This window comes from Chinchilla lanigera, unplaced genomic scaffold, assembly GCF_000276665.1.
Source record: "Chinchilla lanigera isolate Chin_1 unplaced genomic scaffold, ChiLan1.0 scaffold00063, whole genome shotgun sequence".
NCBI classification, from domain to species: Eukaryota; Metazoa; Chordata; class Mammalia; order Rodentia; family Chinchillidae; genus Chinchilla; species Chinchilla lanigera.
This window is the reverse complement of record NW_004955464.1, coordinates 11,274,316-11,299,602: the sequence shown is the minus strand read 5'-3', so window position 1 is coordinate 11,299,602 and position 25,287 is coordinate 11,274,316. Positions and strand designations below refer to the sequence as shown.

At 40.1% G+C, this 25,287-nt stretch overlaps 1 protein-coding gene across 3 annotated transcripts in view; it reads right to left on the bottom strand.

Moving 5' to 3' along the window:
- Positions 1-10,954: 10,954 nt before the first annotated feature.
- The window catches only part of Stil (SCL/TAL1 interrupting locus), a 75,384-nt gene continuing 61,051 nt past the window's right edge, over positions 10,955-25,287 (bottom strand). For 2 of the 3 annotated variants that reach the window (XM_005398638.2, XM_005398639.2), the window contains exons 15-18: positions 23,769-23,997; positions 18,585-18,795; positions 16,916-17,166; positions 10,955-12,392 (exon numbers count right to left, since the gene is read on the bottom strand). In XM_005398638.2, the coding sequence (XP_005398695.1) occupies positions 11,606-12,392; positions 16,916-17,166; positions 18,585-18,795; positions 23,769-23,997 (1,478 nt within the window). In that variant the 3' untranslated portion in view covers positions 10,955-11,605. The remainder of the gene's footprint in view (positions 12,393-16,915; positions 17,167-18,584; positions 18,796-23,768; positions 23,998-25,287) is intronic. The other variant, XM_013521733.1, reaches the window with a different exon arrangement.

Here is a 25,287-nt window from a genome sequence, read left to right as displayed (position 1 = left end):
CAGATATAGATAGATGATACAATAGATATAGATACAGATATAGTTTATAAACATATGTTTACTGAGAAAATTGAAAGTACCTCTCATAAGAACAGTTGTACATAAATATTCACAGTGTTTTAATTCATAATAACAAAAAGTACCGGGTGTGGTGGCACATCCCTATAATCCTAGCACTGGAGAGGCTGAGACAGGAGGATTGCTATGAGTTTGAGCACAGCCTGGGCTACGTAGTGAGTTCAAGGCCAGTCTGAACTCAAAACAAACCAAAAAATTAGTGTAATAAGCAAAAGCTAGAAACCATTCAAGAGTCTCTCAACAGGTGAATGGATAAACAAATTGTGGTAGACTCATACAGTAGCATACTACTCAACATGAAAAAAGAACAATGAGAACAATGTTTTTATTTATTTTTACTTTTATGTTTTTGTAGTTCTGGGGATTGAACCCAAGGTCTGGGCACTGACCTACGTTTCCAGAACCATTTCATTTTTTGGTTTGAAACAGGGTCCTCCTGCCTCAGCCTTCCAGAGTGCTAGGATTACAACCATGCCCTGCCACACTAGGCAAGCTTATCCTGTATTCTTGAAAGAAGTAATAATAGAGAATGTTATGTGACCCTTGCAGGGTCCCTAATATTATGTGTTCTGGTAGCTTATTGTGGCCTAATTTTCATTTCTCTAATGAAATACATTTTTTTCATAAGATTTCTGATTATCTTGCTTGATATAAGAAAAGAAAAGAATAATCTCTAAAACAGAGATCAGGCATGAAAAGTGTGTATGACTCTATTCATATGAAACCCTAGAAAAGACAAAGTGACTCTGTAGTGGCAGAGTTCAGATCAGGGATGATGGAAAGGCCATGACTACCAAGAGATGCAAGGAAGCTTTCTGGGTAAAGGAAATACACTTTATCTTATGTGGCAGCGGGTGTACAAGTGTATGGGTTCACAACCCATATCCTGGAAGCTAAAGTAGGTACCTTTTATCATAGACAAATCATACCTCAATAAAGGGGCTACAAGCAGAGTTTGCAGCCCTGCTTCTATCTCACCTTGTCCAGGGAGCCTTCCCTGGTCAACCTGCCCTGCCCTGCAATGACGTGGCCTCTTTTCCTTCTTGCCGCCCTGACTGGCCCTCCCTGCATCCTCCATCCAGTCCAATTTGCGCTGCTCAGGGCCATGCACCTGAGTTTAGGGAAAGAGTTGGGGATAGAGAGCAACTGAACCGGCAGTGCTCAGATGAGTGACAGGGACATCCACCAGCAAGTAGGGTCCTTCTTTCTCTGACCCTCAGTTTCCTATCTGTAACGGGTGGGGGAGCGCACCACAGGGTCTGTCTCCTTTTCATCTCTTATCGTCTCTCTCACTCTGCTGCTCAGCTCTGCCATCTGTGTCTTAAACTCTTGCTCTCTGTCCCTCTGAGTCTGCTCTGCTCTCCTTTCCGGCCTCTGGCCAGTCTCTCCTTCTTTAATCTGCCTCTTGTCTTTGTGCCCTTCCTCCTTTCTGGCCTCTGCTCAGGCTGTCATCAAAACTCCAGTCAGACAGAGGCCCCCTGTGGAAACCAGCATCCCTATTCCTGCGTTAATTTTCTCATAGGAGAATAGAAAGTCATAAGCTGATCTGCTGGCTATGTTGGGCAGGGAAGAAGGAGAAATGAAAAGGAGGGTGGAGAGGAATTCTCAAAGGTGACATTAAAGAGACATCGGGGCCACCAGGCTGTGGACCCCCTCTCCAAGGCTGGGTCCTGTATGCACAGCCAGGAGCCTGTTCTACAGGGTAGAGCCTCGTAGGTGTTAAGGACACATCACTGATTATCAGCTGACCCTCGGCTACAGCCCTTCCTCAACTACAGTACTTCTCTATGCCTCAGTTTCCTCATTTCTAAAACAGGCATAAAAGTAGTGCATGATTCACCGAGTTATTTGAAATCCAGTGGTTTCAGGCACGTACACTGTGTTTAGCAACATTTAATAAAGAGAAGCTATAGCTTTTTATTATAAGTGTGTACTCACCAGCCCTATATTTTGGCTAGGGATACTGAGATGGAGAAGACAGAGACAGAAGCAAACCACTACAGTGCAGTTTAAGATGTGTTCTATAACAGAGGCATTTGGAAAATTCTTTGGGAATTCAGGAGATGCTGTGTGTGCATGTGTGTGTGTGTGTGTGTGTGTGTGTGTGTGCATGTGTGTGTTCTTTCTGGCAGGGAAGAATCAGACAAGGCTTTAAAATACTGATGTCATCCGCTCATCTGCTTTGGACTGTGAGTAGCAGGGGCAGATAGTAGGAAAGAGCAGAAACAAGTGCAAAGGTCCTGTGGTGGCGCCTAAGGGCACACGTGGGGACTGAGAGGCCAAGGAGACTGCAGCACCAAGTACACGGAGGGGCGTTGTGGTGGATGGAGTGAGAATGGCAGGTCAGGGCTAAGAAAGCCCACACCACCAGCTTCACTCATTCATTGCCTTTATTCCCCATTTACTAAAGACCCGCTAGGGCACAAGGGAGCCAAGGAGTCCCACAGCCTGCAGCTCCCGGCAAAGCAGAAGTTCCTTCCTTTGCTTCCGTGTCTCTTAAACATCCCCAGAACATGGGCTCATCCCATCAGCTGTCTGTGCATCGAGACGCTCTTAGGTGGGGCCACGTTGATGCCGTCTTTACTTCACCATGTGCCTGCTGGGCATCAGAACACCGCAAATGTATGGTGAAGCAATCAGAGGGAGAAAGATGGAGCTGCAGGGAGGAACTGAGGGAGAGGGGAACTACAGGGCAGGACTCTGGGCTGTGGAGTTGGAGGAAGAGGAACTAGCCAGCCCTCCTGGCCCTAGAAACCAGCCACAGAAAAGTGTGAAAGTATATCCCGTGTGAGCCGGGAGGAGAGATAAGTGGTTCCATGCTTACACCTGTAATGAACAGAGGCCCCTCCCTGCGGTAGCCTCAGTGGGGGTGGTAGATGCTCCCTATCTCTACAGAGTCTCCATTGGTTTTTTTTTTTTTGTTTGTTTTTTTGTTTTTCTCCGGTACCGGGAACCGAACTCACGACCTTGCGCTTGCCACGCAGGCACTTTGCTGCTGAGCTAAATCTCCAGCCCCCAGAGTCTCCATTGGGAAGGGAGGTGGGCAGGCAGGGATGTGTAGAGTCTCAGCCCTGCCCTTTAGGGCAATCAAGGGTCTGGAGCAAGTCATTCATCAGGAGTGACTCTTCCTTCCAGCCAGGGCCATGACCTGAAGTCACCCCATCAAAGCATCATGTGGGCTTCAGGGATCCCAAGCACAGGCCTGTCAGGCATCTGCCTCCAGGAAGAGAGGAGAAATAGGAGCATCAGACCTGGGCCCTTAAGTCAGACAAGTCTGGGTTCAGCTTCCGGTTTCACCACTTACATCATTCACTGTGACCTTGGGCACACCACTTAACACCTGAGTGCCACTGCCGCCCGGGCATAACCGTGACCTGGTGCTCAGGTTAAGAGCATGGGCTCCAGAACTAGATGGCCAGGATTGAATCCTGACTTCCTGTATTGGCTGTGTGACCTTAATTCATATAACCACTCGTTCCTAAATTATATAACCTCCCTGTTCCTAGTTTCTACTCTGTAAAACGAGGCATAATAATAGTATGTACGTTATGCCACCATTGTGAAGAGTAAGTGGATTAATGAGTGTGACAGACTGAGACATAGCAGGTGAGTTTAGTGAGGACGAGCTGCTGCTGTGAGGTCCCTGAATCATGACGGGTTTAGGTGAGAGAAGGTAATAGTGCTTTCCCCAATGATCTTTTTTTTTTTTTTTTTGGTACTGGGAATCGAACTCATGAACTTGCACTTGCCAGGCAGGCACTGTGCCACTAAGCTATATCCCCAGCCCCCTCACTGATGATCAACGATGCAGCAAACAAACAGTACGGGCCCCATAGCAGGCAATTTCTGGTCTTCAAAAAGACACCAAAATAATATCACCATTCTTCCCTCCATTGTATCTGTGGTGGATTGACAACTGGTGGTCAACTCGTAACACCCAGCTGAGCTGAATCAGCATGGTGCTGGGTGTGGAAGGCCCACCTGAGGATTGTTGCCAACAACATAAAAAGGAGACCTGGCGAGGAAGAGGTGGGGCTGCTGGTTCTCCTGGAGAAGCTCGTCACTCTGGCTTTCCTGAAATGAACCCAGCTGTTATGGTCGGAGGAGCTTGGGACCTCATTGTCGCTGAGGATGGCTGTGGTACTTTTGTGGGGAGCTCTGGTCCTTACTTTGAGCAGCATCACTTCCTGGCTCCAGTGTAGATTCCTCAGCCTATTGGCACAGATCCTTCATCCCACTGGCACAGGCTTCCTAGCTTCTACCACTGACCTTTGGGCCTTCTGAGCACAGATCTGTGAAACAGACTTGCATAAAACACTGTGGTGGGCTTTAGACCTCCAGTTGGAATTGTGGGGGGCATTGTGAGGGCTCTAAGCCTTCAGCTGGACTCCTGCAGGACACTGCCATGGGATCCAGGCCCTCAGCTGGATTCTTTGGGTCTTCAGTGTGTGGACAGATTTCCTGTGCTCTGTTTATTTGACTCTTTGGTTGACTATTGTAAAATAATCCTATAAATTATGTGTCCTGTATTAAATTGTTTTCCTTGCAAACCCTGACTACAACAGTGTCCTTATTCCACTGCTCTGAATCTGGACTTCGTGGCTCACTGCAAGCCTTGCATCTGCTTCTGGCCAGGACTCTGTGGCTGTACTTCTGAGCTCTGTGTATGATGCTGCCTGCTTGCTCTGCTACCTTGAAGGCTGCTGTGAGGTCCCAGTGATATACTGAGTAGGGCCCTGATCAATGATAGGTGACTTGGATCCTGCACATGTCTGAGTGCATGTCTACAATGGCAAGGTCTAGCAGTGCCTTCTTGTTTTGCATTGTGCTTCCGAGAGTTTAGCACAAGACCCCTGGCATAGCGGGAGCATGCGGCAGACCTGTGTCATGTGGCTCTTCACTGGACAAGGGGATCATGCCTGGTCCTTTTTCTCAAGGAGCTCCTAGCTGGAGACATGTAAGAAACATGCAATCTGGCTATAATCGAGGGCAAGAGCTCTCTTTCTCTCGCCCTCCTTCTCTCTCCTTCCCACCACCCACCATGCCATGAGCTGTTTCTCCTCTGCCATGAGCAGCTCCCCTCTGCCATGCCACCCTGTCTTGGAGCCAGCCACTAGGAACTGAAACCATCACAAATTGTGAGCCAAAATAAAACTCTCCTCCTTTGACTTGCATGTGTTGGGTATTTTGTCCCAGCAATGAGGAAGTTCTCACTGAACAGACTTGAAGAATGTGAGGAAGGAGACCATGGGATAGCTGGGGATAATCAGTGCAAAGGCCCAGCAGATATGCACTGAAAGTGTTGGATGAACCAAGGAGGCCAGAACAGTCACCATGTGATAAATGAGAGGATTCATCTGCATGGAAGTTCTTGGGTTCAGGGACAGACAAACAGAGACATCTTCAGAGGAGCAAGGCTGAAATCACTGTATGAGAGAATAGCTTGGAAAGAATTCAATGGACGTGTCTCTGTCACCTTCATGCATCTGAAGAGCTGGCACGAAGGAAAGATTACACTTGTGCTCTCTGGCTGCAAAGGACAGATTCAACCTCCTAATGTGGAGGCTGCAGGAACAATGTTTTCACAAAATGAAATCTCCACTGTTGTTCAAAACTGGATGAGTTTCCCCTAAGACACAGCTGTCTGTCAAAGGTGTTTTCAATCAGAAATTCCAAGCCATTTCCATAGCCAGGAAACTATCTAGGAAGGATTCAGCTTCAGACTCCTTTCCAAACCCGAGACTGTATTAACCAACAATGGCAGAGCGAAAACCGACCGAGACAAATGCCATCTATGAAGAATCGAAATGGGGAAGCCCAAAGATAAGGACAAAACACACAAAGTCATATTGTTTATATGCATTTGGCAAAGAAGAATAATGACTGGCTGCCTAATCTAGCATAGACTTTGATTGGTTGGCTTGATAGGAAGATTTTAGGTCTATTTTAAATATAGGGACTTATAGATTTCTAAATAAATAACGGATAATTTGGCAAGTAGGGGTAATTTTTTTTTTTTTTTTTTTTGGTTTTTCTCCGGTACTGGGAACCGAACTCATGACCTTGCGCTTGCCAGGCAGGCGCTTTGCCGCTGAGCTAAATCCCCAGCTGCAGGGCTAATTTTTTTAAAAAAGGACAAAGAGGACCAGAGAAGCTGGGCATGGTGGCGCACACCTGTAATCCCAGCACTTGGGAGGCTGAGGCAGGAGGGTCGCATGAGTTCACCGCCAGCCTGTACTACACAGTGAGACCCTGTCTCAAACAGACAAACTGACAAACAGACAAAAATGGAACAAGAGGACCAGAGCAACAGCTGTGGAATTTCAAAGAAAGATAAAAAATTACAAGGTGGGGTTGAAAGGTACATAGGGCTTTGAACATATGGGGAGTTTAGAGGCAAAGGGAGCAATATGAGCAAAGGCAAGAATGCTGGAAACTTGTGTGTGTGTGTGTGTGTGTGTGTGTGTGTGTGTGTGTGTGTGTGTGTTGCCTTTTCTTTGCACCGTAGTATGTCCAGGGGAACAGAGAGGGCCTGGGTTGGATTACTCTATCCCTAACTTGCTGATTCAGATCCATACAGGTAACAGTATGCCCTCGGAGGCTGGAGGCCTGAGTTCCAGTTCCGCCTCTATGCACACTGTCTTGTGCGAATTGGAGCAAATCTCTTCTCTTCTTTGGCTTGTGTCTTCGTGTATATAATGAGGACCAAGTGATTTCTCAGGCCCTGCAGCTCTGACATCCTTAGATACCTGATGTCATCTTTTTTACTTGTGTTTTTAATTAGCACCCCCTGCCCAGGTGGCCCCAGGCCTCCCGTGAAGAAACAGGACGCAGAGCTTTCCCCAAATCCATCCTTTTCCTGGAGCTCAGCCTCCAACCAGGAAATGGGGAAGCAGGATTTCCTCTGAGGATGTTCTCTGCGACCCAGACAGTTCAGGTTAGGGGAGTGGAAGGAAGAGATAGGGAGAATCGCCCAGGCCTCAACAGGCCTCCAACCTTCGCATAGGTTTTATGTTTTTCTTCCACTCAGATTTGAGCTCCTTAAAAGCAGGGAATATATAATTAAGAGCTGGAGAAAGACATACTGGTATCCCTTCAAACAGACAGGATTGATTATTCAACAGTTTGGTGACAAGAATGTAATTCTCCTTCTCTTTCAGTTAAGTATGCCAAACATTATTTTAAAAGTAGGGAAATCTTTTCTTCACCTATACCTGTAAAAATCTTTCAAGATGTTTAAGGCCCAACTCTAAAGTTCTCTCTTGCAGCAAGCCTTTCTTTCCTCTAGACTTTCACATCTTTTTTTGTTGCCACTATTGTTTTTTTGTATGTGGTACTGGACACTGAATGCTGGGCCTTATGTATGCTCAACAGTTCTTTCTAGAACTATCATTTCATGCAATCACTTATCAGAGATGCACTGGGTAACCCTTCACAACAAAAACCAGGAAACCAGCCAGGTATCGTGACACACTCCTATAATCCCAGGTACTTGGGAAGCTGAGGCAAGAGGATTGCAAGTTTGAGACAGACCTGGGCAAGTGAAACTGTCTCAAAATAAAAAATAAAAAGGGCTGGGATGGTAGAACACCTCTGGGTTCAGTTCCCAGTACTGCAAAACCAAACCAAACCAACAAAATAAGCTGAATTTGGGAAGTTAAAGATGGGATTTGTCCAGTGCCCCAGAGGTTAGGACAGAACTACAACAGAACTCTAATTGCTACTGATTCCTAATTCAGTATTCTTTCTGCTGTTCTCTTTCTTACCCTTGGTCCCCTGCCCCAAACTCCCTCCCAGTGCTATACCTGTTCACATCTGCATGCCTGCACTAAGGTTGTTCCCTCTTCAGAAACATCCCCTCCTCTTTCCTATTGCTCTTGATCTGGAAAAATATCACCATCCTTCTTAGAGTAACTGTTCTCCTGGCTTTCCTTGCTATATTCTCACATCTTCGGCATAAGCGCTGCCTCTCTTGCTAGTGTTGCGTGTCCCTCTCTCATTAGACTTCCCACAAGGCACGGTCATCTTGTCTTTCATTTATGCCGTGTCCAGCTCAGTGCCCAGAGGATCAACATGGGACACCTGAGTAACTAGGTGTAAGAAGGGTGCTCGTGTGGAGGGAATGTATGTAGAGCGCGCTGCCACTATCAGGAGAGGTTGTGGAGGGACACTAGGCTGGTGGTTATCTTGGTTGTTAATTAATTATGTGTGTGACTTTGCCCCAGTTTTACTTTGTGTCTGTTTCATCATCTGTAGAGAGGAGTTAATTATGCCTGCCATAAGTATCTCAGTAGGGTTTTTGAAAAGTGTGAAGCAATCTGCAAGTGCAAAACATTACCATGTGATTTATAAAGGTCTCTCAGTTAATCTAGGAGGCTAGGAAACGTCCTGCCCTTGTGAGAACACAAAAGCCTCCTTGTGAGGCATTCCTAGAAAACAGGGCAGAGACTTTGTTCCTCTAATTTCCGGGAGCTCTTAAGTAGATTCAGCACTAGCTTGCCGCTCTGTAGCCACTGACGGGAACCCTTTATCCTTAACAGAGCTGAGGTTGCCTCCTTCAGGCCGCAGGAGAGAATAAGAGTTTCTGCTCTTAGTTGAAAGGCAAGATTCCCTCCTGAACAAAAAAAGTGAGGCAGCTGGAGGACAATGCAGTATTTAAAGACAACATAGTAGTACTTCAAATCATCTCGGGCTGGGGACATAGCTCAGCGGCATAAGCGCTTGCCTGGCAAGCCTGAGGTCATGAGTTTGATTCCCAGTACCAAAAAAAAGAAAAAAAGAAAGAAATCATCCCTTCAGTTCCGGATGTATTCTTCAGGATGCTCTTCCTGGATTCCTCCAGCCTCAGAGACTTTCTTAGTGGCTCAAGGCCCTGTACTCTGGAATCATATTTGATCTTGAGTCTCTAGAAACAACTTCTGTGGGTAAATTTCTTCCCTGAGGCTGTTTCTTTTTCAGTAAGGGTATCACCAGCAGTCAGCCAGGGGGCTTAAGGGAACTATTGCATGTGAAATGCTCTGCATTCTAAATCCTGAAAAGATGTAAGCTGTCTTGATTCATTGCTGTGGTTCCTTAGATTCTGGATCACTCATTTGGGCTTTTCATTTTACATCCTCAAAACTGTTGCAACGTTTTCTATAGAATCTTCAAAACCTTTGTGAGGTTCATCTAATACATCTACATCCTCTCATGGGGGACTTAGCACAGGGCAGGGAGTGTGAGAGATGTGAAGGGTGGGGGTGGCTGTCATTTGACCAGGACCCAGACTAATGGTTTTATTTCCCAGAAGCTGGATAGAAGCTCATCACTTCCTGTTCCACTTGAAGCAGTACTCATGTATCTTATAAACACTACCCTGTGGGACTGAATGACAGAAATTCAGAGAAATGCCACTTGAGGCAAATATCTTTTTAACCCAATTTTCCCAGTACTAATGCTTTTTTTCCAAAGATGCCTAAAGGCTAGCAGAGCAACTAACTTCTCACATTAAAACACTATTCTTAGACAACTTTCCAGAGCAGGCTTTATATCGATGTTCTCTCTTCTCTCTTAACAATCTGCAATCTAAATTCAGTCTCCAAAACTGCTTTAATGACTTATCAGAAGCCTTAAATTAGATGTGACAAGTGATTGGATAAAATTTTGCCTAAAAAACCTTGGTTTAGTTTTTATTCCTTAGGTAGAGCTTCTTGATTAGTATGAAACTTACAGGATTCCCAGCACAAACACGACTGATGAAGCTATTGGTTAGTTTACTAACGTTCTTTGTTCTTTTCAATAATGTGCTACATAAAGGGTACTCACCATATTCACTTTCTGGATTTCAACACTGAGGGCTGGTTAAAACAAAGAACACTTGAAACAGTATCAACAAGCGCGGTCTTTGTTTTAGGCCCACGAAATGTGCAAGTATTTTGTGCTATTATTAAAGTGACTAAAGCTATAAACAATGCAAATGGAAACACAGGTAAAGACACCACCACGGCCATTTATGTGGCTTAATTTTATAAAACTTGAAAAAGCAACAATGTAGGGAAAGATGCACTAGATGGTCCCTGGCTCCATATTATTATACATGGGCTTGCTAACTATAAATTATTTTATTAAGTTATTGTCTCAAAAAAGCCACAGCAACCCTGGAGAAGTATTTAGAGGTCTATTTCTTTCCATTTACACATGAAACTCCAACATAAGGCAATCAAATATTAACTCCACCCAAAAGCCTTACTGCCTCAAGTGAATGAAAGCTTTTCCATAGATATTAAAAAAAATAACAATTTGAAAGATTTTGTAATGAGGTAGTGGGGAGAGATTTATTGATACACCCAACAGTTGGAGCGATCTCAGGACATTGTGCTCAGTGAAAACCCAGTTTCAAAAAGTTATACACTGTACAGTTCTGTCTATATAACATTCTCAAAATGACAAAGTTTTAGAAAGGCGGAACAGATCACTGGTTGTCAGAAATAAAGGCTAAAGAAAGGGTATGTTTCAAAAGGGTAGCAATAGTTTATATGAATCTGTAAATTATACAATAGAGATGTACACCAAAAAGTCAATAAACGAGTGTGTATGAGAACTTGTGGCCTAGGGTATAGCTCAGTGTAGAACACGCGCTTGGCACTCGCAAGAACCTAGGTTTGATCCACAGCACCCCATCCCACCCCCACTTAATGAAATCTGAAAGGTCTGTGGTTTAGTTATTAGTACTGAACCCCATGCCAATTTCCTGGTTTTGGTAATTTATTATCATTGTGTAAGATGATACTGTGGTGGGGAGCAATGGGTAAAGGATATACCTCTGTTTTATTTTTGTATCTTTGCAGAAGTAAAAAAAAAGTAGAGAAGGATCAACTATTAGTAGAGGACAAAGGAAAATAGTCCAGACATTTTTATTAAGCCCTATTAAAAATATTAAGATGTTTGAAAATCACAAAGTCTATAAAACACTGATATTCAGTAATTTTCTTATTGTGATAGCTAGTGCTATATGTTAAAGGTGCTAAACATCAACCCAACAAATTGCAAAAGTCTTCCACAATTTAACCAACAGTGCATCTTAATTAAAAGGAACTATATTTCTTGTATAAAAAACCTTGAGTTATTTATAAAAATAACTTTCTCTTTAAACTCAAGAAAGGCTCGTTTTGCTAATTCAGCTTGAGTCACAATAGCTCTATGTGCTTTTACTGATACTGGGTAGATGCAGAGATACTATGTGCTAGAAAAATGGACTTTGTGAAATACATAGCATAAAATAGCAGTTCAGTCAGTTTGAACAGTGTCTGTTTACCTAAATTTGTTGAAATAGCTGATCTTAGTTTTTTTCTTACGGTTTCAGTGATGCTGAAAAGCTCTATTTGAGCAAGCGGGCCTTCCCACTAGCTGCCAGCTCAGACAAGTCACTAGTGCAGCTCTCTGTAACTGGCTGATACCAAGCAGCTGACTGACTCCCAAAAAGGCCCAGGCTTTTGTAAGTACCTTCAGGACACACCCAGACCTGTATCAGAAAGGACGGGGTTAAGGCTTAAAATAATTTGGGCAACTGTCTGAGACGCTTTACATCTAAAAAGGTACCTACTGAGTTCATACTATTCATTTGCTTTAACGTTTCAGAAGGTTGTAAACTCTCAGGAAAAATCGCAACGCCCCTTTCATTTTCTTTCTCCGGATGTTGAGTAAACTCTGCTTTTCCAGTTCGGAGGTTCACTGCAGGACTTGGTTTAAGGTTCTTTAATAAAGATGGGTTTTCATTTAACTTCTGCGTTGCTTTTGACTGCACAACTTCATTTGTAATATTTCTCAATACTGGCATCTCTCTGTGTGTGTCCACAGATTCACAGCTGTACGAACTAATTATTTCACAGGTGTTCCCAGAAGGTTCTTTCTGACAACCAAGCTGTGCAGATATAGGTGTAGAGTTCTGATTCAATAAACGGTCGCTCTTGCGATCTGCATGGCTGGGAGGCTCCTCTTCATCCTCACTGTTGTCGCTGCTCTGTATGAGTCCATATCTCTGCATGTATTTTTTAGTTGCAAATGACATGTTGCTTGGTGAAATCAAGTTAAGCCCCATTGTGCTTTTGTCTGTATTAATATGCAGAAGGCTAAAAGATGAGTCACCGTTATTTTGGTTTGATCGAGTGAGAGAGAGTTGTGACAGCTGATTTTCATTTAAATATTTCAGAGCTATAGCATTTGCTTCCATGCTCAAATCCACGCCAGTGGGGCTTAAACCACTCATGCCAACATTAGCAAATGACATGTAGTTTAATCCAGAGATCACTGCTTCTGGGCTGATGCATGCCAACACACTAAAAGACACAAAAGAGTAAACTATCATTTACCTTAATCATTCTAAATGTGTTCCAGTCTATGGAAGTGACAAAAGATTTCAGCCTTATGCTCCTGTGACTTTTTATCTGAGTACTAAATATGATCTAGACATACACTCAAGGGATACATATAATAATCTAGAAGGTAATTCATAACCCATAGCTTGAAAGTGGAACTCAAATTGATTATTCTAAATTTATGTATTAGTCATGGTTTTAAGAACAAAATAAGCCTCCAGATGTAGCAGTCATTCAATTTTCAATTATTAACCGCAAATAGCATGAGATTAGCTAATATTCAATGTAAAGTAAAAGTAAAATCAAATACAAAACACATCTGATATAAAAATACAAGTTTTAGTAAGCAGTCCTGAAAATTAAATTGTTCATAGCTGAAGAAATTTCATTTGCAATGAACAAAATCATCAACTAGCCCCCAGATATAGGTTTGCTTACACACAGACACTTTTTTTTTTGAGATAGGGTTTAGCTATGTAGATCAGGCAGGGCTCAAACTTGGGGCAAATCCTCTTGCCTCATCTGCCCAAGTGCTGGGATTACAGGAGTGTGCCACCAGACCCAGCACACTTTTTTTTTTTTTTTTTTAAAAGAAACGGGCTCAGTGTATAGTTTAGGCCAGTCTTGAACTTGGTATGTAGCTCAGGCTGGCCTCCAACTTGCATTCCCCTGCCTCAACGTCCTGCAGACTGGTATTACAGGTGTGGACCACCATACCTAGCTAATTAGACATAGTCTTCAATGCACTTGTTGTCAATGCTAACTGACTTGCCTTTTTCTTTATATCACGCATACAATCATAATTTGTTAATGAGGCCTTACATGCACTTTGCATGCATTCTTATTTATTGCTTATAGCAATCTTTCTCAGGGAGGTATTCCGTATCCATTTTAACCTCATTCTCCAATTCAACACCTTATATCTCCTTTCTCCTGTTTTTTTTGCTTTTCCTTAGCATTTATCACTATCTCAACAGACACGTCTTGTGTGCTGTTCCCTCGTGAAAGCAAAAAAGGACAGCATTCGGGTCTGGTTTTCCCCACTGGAATACTGTCAGTTCCCACAACAGTGCTGGCACATAATGGGCACGCACTATTTACGGAATCAATTCTAGGGGTACTATTATTACTTTTATGTTCAGTCAAAGGAACTGAAGAATAGATTTTGACCAATTTCTTCAAAGTTGAACAGTTGGTAAGTAAAAAGCTGAGACTGAAACCTGCGTCTGCTACACCCTGGGGCTCTGTAACCACTGACTTACTGCTGTGTGTTAGCACCTCGCACTTGCCGCCAGGGTCCTTTGCTGTGTTTGTTATGGCAACGTTATATTCTAGTCGAAGAATACACTATGACTTTCACATCATCACAAGAAGAAATTCGGCTGTTTTATATGTGCCAGCCAATGCTTACAGCCACAGCCCCACAAAAAGCAAATAAACGACCACGCATTTTCTTTCTCATAATGTATCTAGAGTTTGGAAGAAGCCATTTCCAACTATTAATATTCCCCAAAATCAGTGACATCTGATCACCGAACAATGAACTGTGCTCAATAATGCTGTTCATTTTACTAGCTTGGAATTCTCCCTCATTGGTTCTTAATGCTTCTTCAGCATTTTAATACCATGGAAGAAAAACTACCAATTTACCTAGACACTATTTTTATGATATATTCAGTGATAATGTCTTCTGACTATAGTCTTTTTCTATTTTCTTTGGCTATTTCCACAAAATTATAAGCAATATGCATATTAAATCAGAAATCCTGTACATGCTAAAATACATATAAGTGTCACGTTTGTTGATTTTAAAGTAATTGATCTGATAAAAGAAAATGAACACTTACACAAAATGTTAAATGTTTAGAAAAAGTAGACCTAATTTTTAATTTGATTTCTTGGAGAATGGTTAAAGGACTGAATGAAGGACTCAATATCAATTTAGAAGGCTGTTCTAACCTTCTATATAATTAATGTGCCAAAAGTTCATAAGGCTATTGTTTAGAACATATGACATGTTTTTTTTACAGAAACAGTGTCACAAGTTATAGATTAGGTGCCAGGAAAGTATTCCTTGTAATCCATTCCTGTATGTGCTAAAAAGATAACACAAGGTCACAAATACAGTAGGTTCTACTAATACAGCTAATTTCAATTTGGGAAGTATGGGACACAATTACTTTGAAAGGGAAACAAACCAACAGTATTCAGAACCAACACATATGAACACCAGGTTGATTAAGATGAAAAGCCAGAGGAGGCCATTCCACTAATCAAATCCTATAAGTCTCGAGCATAAAACACTGTTACAATCTCAGCAGATGTGCAGTCATGAAAAGATGATGAAAATCCATGAATAAGTTTAAATAAGATTTAGATGCCAAAAATTAAGGGAATCTTAAAAATTATTCCAACCTATTTAAAGATGGAGGTCAACCTTCATTTACTGTCCTGTTTGAATTTAGACTAGTTATTGCCTACATAGTCTATACAGGTTTTTCCTATAATAAAAAGACAGCAGGTAGCAAGAGGAGGAAACAATTAATTACAGGGCTGCTTAAGACCTATTTTGAAGTCAAGAGGGTCACTGCAGTTGAAACCTGCCTGGTAGCAGCCTGGTTTGGGCAACCCAGCAAGACCTTGTTACAAAATAAAAAATAATTATGTAGCTCAGGGATGTAGTTCAGCACAAAGGCCGTGGGTTTAGTCCCCAGTACCAAAAAGAAAAATGATAAAAAGATTCTGAACAGTAGAAAAAAACAAAAACAAAAGCAATGGCAAGAAACCTTGCAAATACCAAAGAGGGTACAAGGCGAACTTGGCAGGACAGTATACAGTACTACAAAACTGAATTCAAGAAAAATTGTGAAACAATATGAAACAATCTACTACCTGGATTATTTTAAAGATTAAGTAAAATAATTTTGCATAAAACTATAATTGTTCTGGGCACAGGAGCCTCAATAAATGGTTGCTGTTAAAATTATTTCAGAAAAAGACTGAATGAAAATATAAAAACAAAAATTTAATAGCTGAGTTTGATTGGTAGGAATATAGCTTTTTTGTCTATTCTAAATTTTCCATTTTTAAACTAAGCTTACATTACTTAGAAACAAAACAAATATCAAACCATTTCCAAAGTGCTATAATATTTTGTGATAGTTTATACTATATTATAAAATTTAAAAAGCTATTCATAAAAAGATATACAAATATGTACTTAATACATTGTTTATACTGTATATTTTGAACTGTTTAGTTTTCATTTTGTCTTTATCTTGTTTTTGAGACAGTGTCTTGCTACATAGCTCAGGATAGCCTTAAACTCACAGTGACCTTCTTGCCTCGGCCTCCTGAGTGCTGGGACTACAGACATGTGCTACCATGCCTAGCTTTTTTTTTTTTACTTTTTTGAGAAAATTATCTTACATGGAACTAAAATCCTGTCTATATGAATTTTTCATCTCATACATAAATGACTTACCTGTTTTATATTAAGGAACAAAATTGTATATATACTAAAACTACAGCTATGTTTCTTAAGTTGATTTTCTCTGCATGTTATTAGTTCAAATGACATTTTTTTCACTTTCTAAAAGTTTAAACATGAGCATGTATTTTTTTATAATATAATTTATAATACACACTTATTTAAATTAGGGCAAAACAATCTTGATTAAAACAATTTGACTATGGGGGGGCAGGGAGGAGAAGGACAGGAGGGGGAGGGACTAAGAGAAATAACCCTGAAAGAGTCAAGTTGAAGAATTTGGGGGTGTAGGAACTTTTATAGTTTAAATTTTATTTTGAGAGCCTTGAAACTGCAATCCTTCCGTCTCAGCCTCCCAAGTAGCTGGGATTACAAGCATGTGCTACCATGCCCAGCTGACTTGTTTTTTAAATTGGGAAATTTTAGTTTTGTAATAACAGAAAGTAATTAACAGAAAACATGCTATCTTTAATAATATAGTTCCAATTATGTAGTACAAACATCTACTAATATTTTTTTAAAAAAGAAAAAAAGAAGTAAGTCAGACAAGCAAACAAATAATAGCCTAATTCCAGATTTTATCCTCTTTTGAATGGGGATATATTGAAGTCATCTTTGATAAAGAGGAATCTGAAGAGCAGGACATGTCAGTCAAACACTTGCAGAAAGACAGGCTTTTGCAGATAAACTGTATATGTGGTAGCTATGATATCGGCCTATTGCTCCAGGAAGACTTCGGACAATGCCCCCAAAACCCACTTCTCTTTCCCAAACTATTTCTTGGCATCACTACCCAGGCAACATCTCAGAATATCTCTCAAATTATTTATCTATGTAACTCCTCCTCCTCCTAAAATTAAGATTCTAAAACCTAAAGATGAATTGAGGTACACAAACTTACACTTTCTCTCATGAGACTGCTGTCATACAGAATTTAATAGATATCATCAATATAAAACTTATTCATCTTTTAAAATAAACTTTGAAAAACTACCTGGCATGGTCTACTTTGTGTGCATTTTTCTTCACTTTAGTAGGAGAATCAATTTTTACTCCCAGGTTTCTTAGTTGCTTAAGTGTCGCGTTAAGAACACAGTCTTTCTCCACCAGCCTTGGACTGTGTTTTTTTTTCTTTGTATGGTAAACATTTTCGGTTCTGGTACATTCATGGCTGATAACTACTGCTTTGGTAGATGGTTGCTCAGTTTCCTTCAAAGAGTTACTTAACAGGTGGTTTACTTGGCCCTGATGAAAATAAAAGATCAAAAAAAAAAAGAGAAAATAAAAGATCATATTTAAAAATCACCATTAACAGCTTTATTATCTTCTCAAATTCCACAAAATATCCAATACATCTCCAAGTATTATAGACACACACATAATATATACATTATATATCGATTATATGTAATATACAATATATAATTATATATTAATATATATATATATCTCCTATCCTAATAATTTCATCAGAACCTACAAGGAAACAGATCTTTTGTCCAGAACCTATTCATTTAAAAAGGAACGCATTTAAAATCATATGAGTAATCTTCCAAGTGTTCTCAGAGATTTCTGCCAAATTCTTTATAAACAAGTTTTAATCATAGTTTCATTTCAAAATGGCAATACGGGGCCTGGGGATTTAGCACAGTGGCACAGTGCCTGCCTGGCAAGTGCAAGGCCGTGAGTTCGATTCCCGGCACCAGAGAAAACAACAACAACAACAAAAAAAATGGCAATACGTGTCAGAGTTATACATTCGCCCTTTATGCTACTTTCAGAATTAGGTTTTTTTCTTTTTCACTTTCTGAAAACAGGAATGACCTGTGACACCCACTCTGCCTTCCTGACATGAGGGCATGCGGGGCTGGCACCAGACTAGGACCTAGCAGGCAAATAACAAGCATGTGTTCACTGACGAATACACAGGACCTCACTGGGGCACATTTAACCAGCCATCAGCCAAACAGCAAACAGCAAAACCAGTGTTACAGGTCTGTAACTGGATGGATGTAAGGTCATTCGAATCTTTAAGTCTCGTTCTGACCTAAGTATCACATTCTAACCTAAATATCCCAAGAACATTAGGTCCTTCAACCATAAATACTCCAACTCATTCTGTTCTCCCTTTGTTTCATACCACTTCTCAACCTGCTGCGTAATTGTTACTGGTGTCCTTGTGTCACTATTTCCCCTATGTTCTTAAAGATGTAAGACTTTCATTTTCTTCTTTTATTATCCACTTTACTTAGTCCTCCTTCTTAGACTCAGTTTAATAGCTAGTAAACATCTGCTCACCTGAACAGAAATCAGTAAATATTACCAGAAACATTCCACTACTTTCCAGTGTTCAAATTCTTTCAAACTCTTGCTCCTACCCCCTGCACTAACTTTAGTATGAATTTAGTCTAAAATGAACACTCATATTTTAAAAACAGGCTGTTTTTTTTCTGGCTAAGTACCTGATGATTGGCATGCTTACCGTAAATTTCTAGATTTGAGTTATAATATATGGAAAGATAAAAGAAATCAATGACATACTGTTAACTAAGCAAATATCTTTTTATTTCAAGTTCCCAAACATTTTAAATCTAGGGAAACTTTAGCACTTCTTGTATTAAAGAACCTTCGCATAAAAGGTAAAATGCTTTATATCTTCTTACCAGTAAATCCCGGTAAAGTTTCTGGCTGTCTGGCGTTTCATGAGGTAAGGATTGTACGACGTGGTCAAGCATTGGTTCTCCTGACGTCGCAGTGTTGCTGCTGGTGCCCTCTGCTGGCCCAGGCTGTAAGCACATGCTCACACTCTCTGCCAGCACAGCACTTGGAAAGAACATAGGCGCATTGGGTTCTTTTCTCCCATCTGAAGAGCTGCTTGAAAAGATATATAAGGTAAATAGATAGTTATCAGGTACTTTTAAAATACAAACACAAAAGCACATGCATGTATTTTTTCTTTTGAGGATTTTGCTCAGGTCTTATTGCCCAGGCTGGCCTCAACATTTCTTTTCTTTTTTTTTTTTTGGTACCAGGAATTGAACTCATGACCTCAGGCTTGCCAGGCAAGGGCTTATGCCACTGAGCTACATCCGCAGCCCTATGGCCTCAAACTTTCGATCCTCTTGTTTCAGGCTTCTTTTAACTGGAGTTACACACCTGGTACCTTTACTATATACTTGAAATGTATTAATTTGGTATAAAGAGATAAGACTTGAGCAGCCTCTGGTTTATATTTTTGGTTCTTAGTGATGTACTAAACTACCATTTTTTTTTTGAGACAGAGTCTCACCATAGTTCAGGCTGTCCTTGAACTTGAGATAATCCTCCTGCCTCAGCCTCCCTCCTAAATGCTGGGGTGACAGGTGTGCATTACCATGCCCAGCCAAACATACCACTTTGATAGGCTGCATACTGGACCATAATACCTTTATAAAATATTCAATAAAAGTTTCTTTGCAAGCTGGAAAGCAATCTGTTGATTTCTCCTAGACCTGATACAGTGAAAACTTTTAGAGTATTTAAAAGTTTAAAATATATTATCTGTTCATTTCAAGTTTTAAAGGAATAGTTAAGATCTTTGTCAAAGTTCATAAACTGCCATTTATAATCATATTATATACAATGAGCATTTATTACTTTCAAAATTTTTTTTTTTTTTGGTACTGGGAATTGAACTCATGAACTTGCACTTGCCAGGCAGGCGCTTGTGCCACTGAGCTATATCCCTGGCCCCAAAATTAAAACATTTTTAATTAGGGAAAGTAGTATTAAAATATATATTTCTTGTTAGAACAGTAATCTATGATAATTGTAGAAAATACAGAAAAGTAATAATAATAATTAGTCAGTAGAAGCCTTATTATGGGCCAGGTATAGTTTCAAGTATGTCAACTTATGTAATCCTCACCAAAAAAACCTATAAGGTAGATACTATCTATATATTACCTACACTTGACAGATAAAGACAAGCACAGAGAGGTAAGATATTACCTACACCAAGTTACACCACAACTGGAGAAAATAAAAGACAAAGACAATTTAATATCCAGGAAGAACCACTGTTAACTTATTTTTTTGAGACAGGCTTTTTTTTATGTAGTTCAGGCTGGCCTTGAACTCATAGTGATCCTCCAGCCTCAGCCTCCCAAGTGCTGGGATTACAGGCGTGCGCCACCATGCCTGGCACCATTGTTAACATTTTAGAGGATCTCCATCTAAGTTTTTCTATAGATTATATGTGTTTTCTCTGAAAAACTGTACCATATTATAGTACAAATTATAGATAGTTTTGGAAGCTATTTCAAAACCTAATATTATGAGTATCTTTCTATTTCATTAGCTGTTCTTTTTAAATTTTTTTTGGCTTTTTTTTTTGAGATAGGGTCTTGCTATGTAGTTCAGGCTGGCTTTGAAATCACTAGCCCAGGCTGGCCTCAAACTTGTGGTGATCCTCCTCCCTCAGCCTTCTGAGTGCTGGGATTACGGGTGTGCATCACCATGCGCAGTCATAACTTCCAAATTCAGAAGCAGAAATTCAACCTTTTGAGATTTTATGGCTTTTTAAAGAGATTTTTATGGTTTTATTACCCAAATATTTACAAGTACTTTATTTTTAAAGAGATATATGTGAATTATCAAGCTTGTCTTATCCTATCTTTAGCTAAATGGTAATGATAATTAGGTATAAAGGCACTGTTCTAATTGCTTTATGTACACTGTCATGTAATTCTCAAGTCTTATAAAATAGGTACTTTTTACTATTTTATAGATGAGAAAACAGAATCTCCAAGAGATCATGAGCTAAGTCCAAGACCATACTGCCCTAATTCAAATCCCGGCAGTCTGACACCAGAGCCCCTGCTCTTAGTCACTCTGCTATACCGTGTGCTCAAGGATTTGAAAATATATGTCTTGGTGTTTAAGCTACCAACAAAAAATGAAAGGTAGAAAGAACCAGAACATTAAAGCTTTTAAACCTCAAAAGATTAAGAAAGTTTTAAGAATAATTCTAATATGTGACGTATTATTAGGTATGTCTAAAACATGGCTTCTAAAAAAATCATTTTAAAAGAAAGTCTCTGTAAGTCCCCATACCATTACTCTCCACTGGGAAAACACAATCAATAATCACTTTAAGCTGCAAGACAAACTTATCTTTCACAGACTGCTTCAACATCGGAAAGACTTATCCAGCAAGACCTCCAAGCGGGGCTGGGAGCCCAGCAGCTAGTGACATCTATAAATACTTGGCAGTGGGAACCCAGCATGAATCCGGGCAGATGTCTTAGAGGAGCCTGGAGAAGCATCAAATGCGCCACAGGCAACAGTGGAGACGGCATTTAATCTGAACCAACACATTATACTGAACAAAAGACTAAATTTACATCTTGTTATGTGTTGGAATCAATAAAGTTGATTGATTGCTTTGAAGATGCAATTAATTTTATTCTACTAGTTAACTCAAATGTTTCTGAAATTAAAAACCACAAAAGCATCAGAGATTTTTAAAATTGTAACTCGAAAATCTCCATAATTCTAGAAAATACTGTTCAGATTATAAAATCAAGTCAAGGAGGATATATAAGGATCAACATGGCTCATTCTTCTTTGTCCTCAGTTTCCATAATTATTCCAAATAAAATGTGGGCCTTTCTTGAGATTCACCCTAAATTGTTCTTCCAGTCAATGAACATTTATCGAGAAGTTAACATGGGAAGCAGACATTAAGTCTAGTTCTAAAGACATAGAAATGATTATGATCATGAGCCTGTAGAAACCTACTCTAGCCAGGGAGAGGTACATAAAAGACCTTTTCAATATTCTGCGGCACATATGAATACTTAATTATATGATTAAAATATATACTATACTGAAAGAAAGTCTCTGTAGTTTTCTAAAGAGGTATATTTACTGTTTTAACCAGTATTATAAACAATATTTTCTTCCTTGTGGTACTGGCCATTGAATCCAGGGCCTTTACACTGAGCTATATCTCTAGCTCTCTTTTCATTCGTCCCCACCCCACCCCCAGACAGGGTCTTACTATGTAGTCCAGGCTGGTCTCAAACTCGCAGTGATCCTCCTGCCCCAGACTACTGAGTGCTGGGATTACAGGTGTGCGCCACCATGCCCAGCTTTTTATTTTATTTTGGGACAGGGTCTTGCTAAGTTGCCCACACTGAGCTTGAACTCACAGTCCTTCTGCTTCCGGCTCCCATGGTGCTGGGATTACAGGTGTGTGCCACCATGCCCAGTTATTATCATAATAATTTAAAATGTCAAATATTATCACAAAGCTTATGATTAAAAAAAAAACCCACTGCCTGCCCAATGCCACTTCACGGGCAAGTTCACCTCTTATAACTATTTAATGGGCTATTACCCAAGGGATTTTAAACCTAATTATTCTTTTACCTTCAACACATAGCCTACATCTGGTATATGCCATGAGAGCCGCCCCACATCCAAGGTACCCTTCTCTCATTTCTTTTTAGTCCACCAACTAGTCTCCCTACATCCTCTCTTAACCATAAAACTAGGAGGGGCTTCAAAAAATGAACATCAGATCATATTACACCACTGTCTAAAATCTTTCTCTTGTTTTAATGAACATGGATGAACCCAAAACTCCTGTCCATATCCTAAGCCCTATGTGATTCGGCCCCTGCATCCATCTCTGACTTCATTTCCTCCACTTTCCCTCCGAGTTACTATGCCCAGCTATACCAGTTTTTCTACTTCTTTCTGAGACTGTCAAGCTCATGCACACCTCACGTGTTAAACTTGCCATATTCTATACCGGCAGCCCTTCCCAAAGCGGGTGGCTGGCTCATGAAGGGCTCCTCCAATGCCACCCCGCAGCAAGGGCTACCTTTACCATGCTACTCAGTATAACACACCTCACCCCTATGCTGCTGTCCCAGCTACACTCCACTTCCTCACCCTGGCTTGCTTTATTCAGAACAGCTATCACTATATTTAATTACTTTTGCTGATTATGTGGTTAACTTAGGAGCTTTGTCTAACCTACTGCTTAATCTCTGCAGTCTAGTTCTGTGGCAAGTATTTAATAAATAATATTTGTTGAATTTATATCAAAATTTGCTGAGGCTCTGAATTCAGAATCTGTATTTTTTAATAAAAAAATTTATAATGAAACATTTTAAACATAAAGAACTATTTAACATATCACCATATGCAATCCCTTTTAAAACTTCCCAACTCTTTTTTTTTCTTTCCTTTTTTGCTTTTTCAGACAAGGTTTCACTATACAGTTCAGGCTGGGCTTGAATTTACTTTGTAGCCTTGGCTGGCCAAAAGGCCAGCGTGGGCTACATAGTGAGTTCAAGCCCAGCCTGAACTACACAGCGGTACCTTGTCTCAAAGAAAGAAAGGAAAGAAAGGAAAGGAAGGAAAGAAAGGAAAGGAAGGAAGGAAGGAAGGAAGCAAGAAAGAAAGGGAGGAAGGGAAGGAAGGAAGGGAGGAAGGAAGGAAGGAAAGAAAGAAAGAAAAGGAAGGAAGGAAGGAAGGAAGATTTTAAGGGCTGGGGAGATAGTTCAGTGGTAGAGTGGCTGCTTTGCATGTGTGAGCTAGGTTCAATCCCTACTACAACAACAACAAGGTCAAAAGAGTTGATTTTAAATCTTTTCATCACATGAAAAAAATATTAAGTACATGAGACAATGGATTTGTGGATTAGTCTAACGTAATCATTTATACAGTAAACATATAAAAACCTAAGCATAAATATAAAAGGTTACGATTTGTCAATTAAAAATGAAATTTAAAAAAAAGAAATGTAAAAAGAAGGAAAACCATAAGACAAAATATTGAATCAGAGATCTTACTTGGATTCAGAAAGTGGCTGATTAAATTCTTCCACAGCAACGTTGCTATCTTCAAAACTGGGAATATCAACTGCTTTTAATGAAGATGCACTATCTGGAGAACTTGTGACTTCATTATTAATATCAACAGAAAAATTCATGTCCTCACTGGAAATCTTGGTATCATCTTGTTTCAGCTGAGAACCAGGCTCTTGATCATCACTTGCTGCATTGCAAAACAAGCTAGCACCTAGAGGTTAAATGATTTAATAGATACTAAAACAGATATTCAACTACAAAAATAATAAAAGCTTATAAGACTAGCTGTATTATTTTAACACAACTGTCTATGCTGTTTTCAGATTACATTTCCTCAGAAACGCCACCAAGAGGTGGGTGAAAGGTGGTAAGAGAAGAGTAGGAGCAAAGGAAAAAGAAAAGAAACATCTGGGATCCCGACTCTTCAAAGACTGGTTCTACTTTCCTAAGTTTCTGAACATAATTTGTGACATGGACAGGTGTGTGGCAAACTGCTGCTCTGAAGAACAGAAGAAAATATGTAAAACATAAATCCGGTTTTGATTCTTAAATATAATATTAAATAAACTGTATTAAAGATTCAGATACCTAAAAATCAAATGCTTCCCAAACTTAATGGACCATTCGCATACATATTCCAAGCATCTTGCATATATTATTTGCTTATTTTTGTTGTTATTAAATTGCCTCATTTTATTTTTACCGAGGTTCATCACTTCTGTGAAGTCATAGGTTTTATGTGCCAGTTAACACATTTTCTTTTGTGTGTGTGTATGTGTGGTAATGGGAGTTGAACCCAGAGCTTCACATATGCTAGGCATTACTCTACCACCAAGCTATATCCCCAGCTGTTTGCATTTTCTCTTTTGAGATAGGGTCTCACTAAACTGACCTTCCTGCCTCAGCCTTCCAAGTGACTCTGAGTAGCTGAGATGACAGATGTGTACCACTATGGCTGGCTTAGTTATAACTATTCTGATACTTGTAAAAATAAATTTATAAAACATGAAATATTTATCAGTATATCACCCCAGGTCATCTTTTGCACCATGAACTATCTAGAATCTGCAATTTGGGAAATACTGCTATATACTACAATGGTTTAAAGAAATAGTTAAAACCAGTCAATAAATCCAAGTCAAAGTGGTTTCTACTTTGAGGGTCTACATGGGTGATTTTATGAAAATAAATTAATAAAAGCAAGATTTAACTTTACATCCCCTATTTTCTTAAAAGACAATTTTAAAAGTTATGTAGACCCTGCCTACTCTTCCTGAGTACATATCAACATTTAACTTTAAGGAGTGAAGTACATGAAGAATACATGTGCTTCTAAAAAGCCATTTAGTCCAGGCTGGGCGTGGTAGCACATGCCTGTGATCCCAGCACTCAGGAGACTGAGGAAGGAGGATCACTGCAAATTTGAGGCCAGCCTGGGCTACAAAGTGAGTCCCAGGCCAGCCTGAACTGCATAGCAAAACCTTGTCTCAAAAACACCAAA